This window comes from Elephantulus edwardii, unplaced genomic scaffold, assembly GCF_000299155.1.
Source record: "Elephantulus edwardii isolate Elephantulus edwardi_28Jun2011 unplaced genomic scaffold, EleEdw1.0 scaffold00210, whole genome shotgun sequence".
NCBI lineage: Eukaryota > Metazoa > Chordata > Mammalia > Macroscelidea > Macroscelididae > Elephantulus > Elephantulus edwardii.
Genome location: NW_006399960.1, coordinates 882,281 through 886,076, shown reverse-complemented (window position 1 = coordinate 886,076; position 3,796 = coordinate 882,281). Strand labels below are relative to the sequence as shown.

Sequence of the window (3,796 nt, the reverse complement as noted above, 5' to 3'; positions counted from 1 at the left end):
ATAGATAGATAGATAGATAGATAGATAGATAGATAGATAGATAGAAAGAATGTGGTTTTACAATCCCAGAGAGATAATTGCCTGCCTGAAATCCATTGCCTTTTCTTGGCTTTAAGGACCAGTGGGATAAGATAGTGGATAATGCCTGAGAGGGTTAGGAAAATAAATTGGAGAAATGTGAGTTGAGGGAAGAAGCTCTAGAGAACATCTCATTCCTAATGGCTTTGCCATATTTGTTAATTTTTTAAAAAAAATCTCAAAATTCACAGAAACTTTCTAAAGTATAAAAATTCAGAGCGAATTTGTTTTACCGAGGGACATGGTGAATACTAGTATGTCTTAGAATGTGAGAGAGCTCATTCCTTCACACATAATTGTGGACACTCAGTGAATATTGTACTAATTTCCTCTTACTTTAGACTTAGGGATCTGTCTCTTCCATGTCAGTTTTTTCCATGCTAGAGAAAGAAAGGCACATATACTTAGAAGTATGAGCCTGTCTCTGTCTTGAAAAAAAAATTGTGATATTTTAAAGAACAGAGCCTAAAACAAACAAAAATAATTTCCAAAGGAAAAAACCTACTTTTTAAACTGATACATACATTTTATACTTCACACAGTATTTTGAAGTAGAGGTTCTGCCATGACTACTTTAGTGAATAACAAAAGATACTCTTCCCTTCTTCCCTCCCTTTTTCTTTCTCTCTCCTCCAGCCCCCAACCCATAGGCCCCCAGATTAATTATTTGAATCTGTTGTTGTTGTTGTGTACTGTAGAGTCAGAGCCAACCCATAGCTGACCCTCCGGCAGGCTTTCAGAGGCAGTTAATTCCACAGGAGGAGATTGCTCATCTTTCTCCCACCTTGAACTGTTACGTTCGGAATTGTAGCACAGCTTCTTGCCACCAGGACACCAGAGTCCTTAGAATTTATGTCAACAATTTGATTTTTTTCCCCACATGAAATTAGCTTTGTATTTCTTATATATAATAAAAATTCTCATGATTCATTCAAAAATATTTTTTCAAATTAAAAATTTTATATTTTACCTTGAGTATTTTCCCTTAGTGTTTTTTTTTAATCTGCACAAATTATTATAGTGGAAGAATATAAGAATAGCTAAAAGGAGAGGGTCAGAATTTGGAAGTTTATATCAGATACGATTTTAAAAAGAAAAATATATTCAGTATTATTTATTACACAGAAAATATTTCATTTGGAGTTTTTATTTTAGTTTTCTTCTAAGAAAAAAACTATTCTTTCAAGTTAATTTTTAACATTTTAAATTTTATGTTCTTTAATTTTGTTAATTTTATGCAAAGACAAAATTTAGAAAGTGAAAGACATTAAGGAAATGGAAAAACTGAATGCAAGAAAAGTATACATTTCTTAGACATGAATTTGCAAAATCAGTCTAGAAATGTATTATATTTAAGCATTGGTCCAGATTGAGAAAAGGGGCAGAGAATAATCTTGACTATACTGTGATAGTACACATATTAATAAATCAGAGTTAGCTATACTTCGGACTTGTTGTTATGCAACATCAAGTCAGAACTGACTAATAGCTGACCCTCTAGCTGGTTTTCAGGGGCTATAAGTTGTATAGGAGGGGACTGTCCATCTTTCTCCCACAGCACAGATGATGGATTTGATCACCTGCCTTTAGGTTAGCAGTGCACCTCCTTACCACTATGATCCTACCTCCCAAATTCAAACCTGAGCGAAGTGTAAAACTGGGCAGTTAAATCTTCTAGTGAAGTCTTTAAACTTTTAAATCCTTGGGAATAATTTAAAGTAGATAAGTTCTCTTTGTCAACTAACAGTAGTATGACGATTGCTTCAAAAAATTTACAGACACAAGAAACAATTGAGAAACTGGAGGAACATGCAGCTGATACTGGAGTTGTTAATGATAATGAATCCGAATCGGAATTGGAATCTGAAATTGAAGAGAGTTCCCAAAAAATGAAAGAAAAGAAAGAGTATAAGCAACTATTATCAGAAGGAATATGCATGACACAGACAACAGTGTCTTCTGGATCACTTTCAGATGAAGACCTAAGTAGTGCCTCAGGCCAGTCTAGGCATCAGTTCAACACTATTGAAGACAGTTTGTTGCAAGAAATCCTTAGATATGACAATAAGCTTGGTGGTGATGATCAACTTGAGGGTAAGGAAGTAGAAAATGAAAATAATGGTGGACACAGTCAGAATGATTCAGAAGACAAGGAAACAGATTCTGAGAAAGAAAATGAGCTGATAGGCCTGAAGAGCTTGGAGGATGAAAGGAAATATGAGGCAAATATAAGCAGTACACTTACTGAGGTCTTGACAAATACAGATATGGATACTGAGGATGAAGATCAAGATTTGGTCCAGGAATATAAAGGACACAAGCACCGTGCGGTGTTTGACCGTGAAAAAGAATTGATTGCGTGTTTTATGGAAGGTGAAATTGAAAAGCAACAGGATATAGCTGATGAAGTAGAACCACTTGAATCTGTAGAACGTTGTACTGGAGAGGAAGATGAATCTGATACTAGCAGTGACTCACCCCTGTGGTTTAACAGAAAATATGTGGAACAAGCACATGAGGAAGATGTTGAACATGAAGTATCAAATTTTATGGAAAAATTTAATTTCAAGAGTGAACAAATGTCAGAAATCCTGGAAGAGCAAGGAACTGATGGTTCTGAAAAGAGTGCTAAAGAGAAGGCTGAGCTAGAGGAAAATGAGGTACATGAAGAAAGAGTGAAGGAGAAAGCAGAAAAGCTGTCAGATGATCTTGCAGACGTAGAAAAGGTGAGTGAAGGCAAGAAAAAATTAGGGGAAGAGGCAGAAAATATGTGCACAGGTGAAAGTGATAGAATCTGTCCAGGAAGTAAATCAGGAGCAGAACAGAGGCTGAGTGAGGAAAAAGAAGTGAAGGGGGAGAAAAACAGAAGAGACAAGGCAGTAGGAATTAGAGAAATAGGGAGCTTGAGTAAAGGAGATAAGGGCCTGGGAAAGAAGGAATGGGAGGGGGAAAATAAGGAAGAAAGACATCAGGAGGAAAGAAAGAAGCCAGAAAGCGGAGAAAGGAAGGAGCAAGGAGAGAGAGGAAGAGAGGAAGAAGAGGAGGAAGAGCAAAGAGAAGGGGAGGATGAAGATGAGAGTGAAGAGCAGCCAGGAGTAGAAGAAAGGGCTGAGGGAAAAGGTGGAGAACAAAGAGAAGAGGATAAAGGGGAAGGAGATGGGGAAGAGGAAGAAGGGAAAGGTGAAGAGATAGAAGAGGAAGAGAAAGAGGGAGGAGAGGAAGAGGAAAGGACAGATACAGAAGGGGAAGACCAGGAGGGACAAGGGGAAGAAGAGGAAGTGGATGGACGTGAGCAAGAAAAGCCAGGGAAAGAAGGGGAAGAGCAGGAAGAAGAGGGAGGAAAGGTAGAAGAGGAAGGGGAAGGGAAAGAGGAGGAGGGAGAGGGAGATGAAGGGGAAGGGGAAGAGGAGGAGGGAGAGGGAGATGAAGGGGAAGGGGAAGAGGAGGAAAGAGAGGGAGATGAAAGGGAAGAGGAGGAAGGAGAGGGAGATGAAAGGGAAGAAGGAGAGGGAGATGAAGGGGAAGAAGGAGAGGGAGATGAAGGGGAAGAGGAGGAAGGAGAGGGAGACAAAGGGGAAGAGGAGGAAGGAGAGGGAGACGAAGGGGAAGAGGAGGAAGGAGAGGGAGATGAAGGGGAAGAGGAGGAAGGAGAGGGAGATGAAGGGGAAGAGGAGGAAGGAGAGGGAGACGAAGGGGAAGAGGAGGAAGGAGAGGGAGA

General features: G+C 39.3%; 1 protein-coding gene across 1 annotated transcript in view; it reads left to right on the top strand.

Annotated features, from left to right (window-relative positions):
• The window catches only part of RPGR (retinitis pigmentosa GTPase regulator), a 61,941-nt gene that overhangs the window by 57,021 nt on the left and 1,124 nt on the right, over window positions 1-3,796 (top strand). The window contains 1 exon segment of the mRNA XM_006903744.1: window positions 1,826-3,782. Coding sequence (XP_006903806.1) covers window positions 1,826-3,782 — 1,957 coding nt within the window.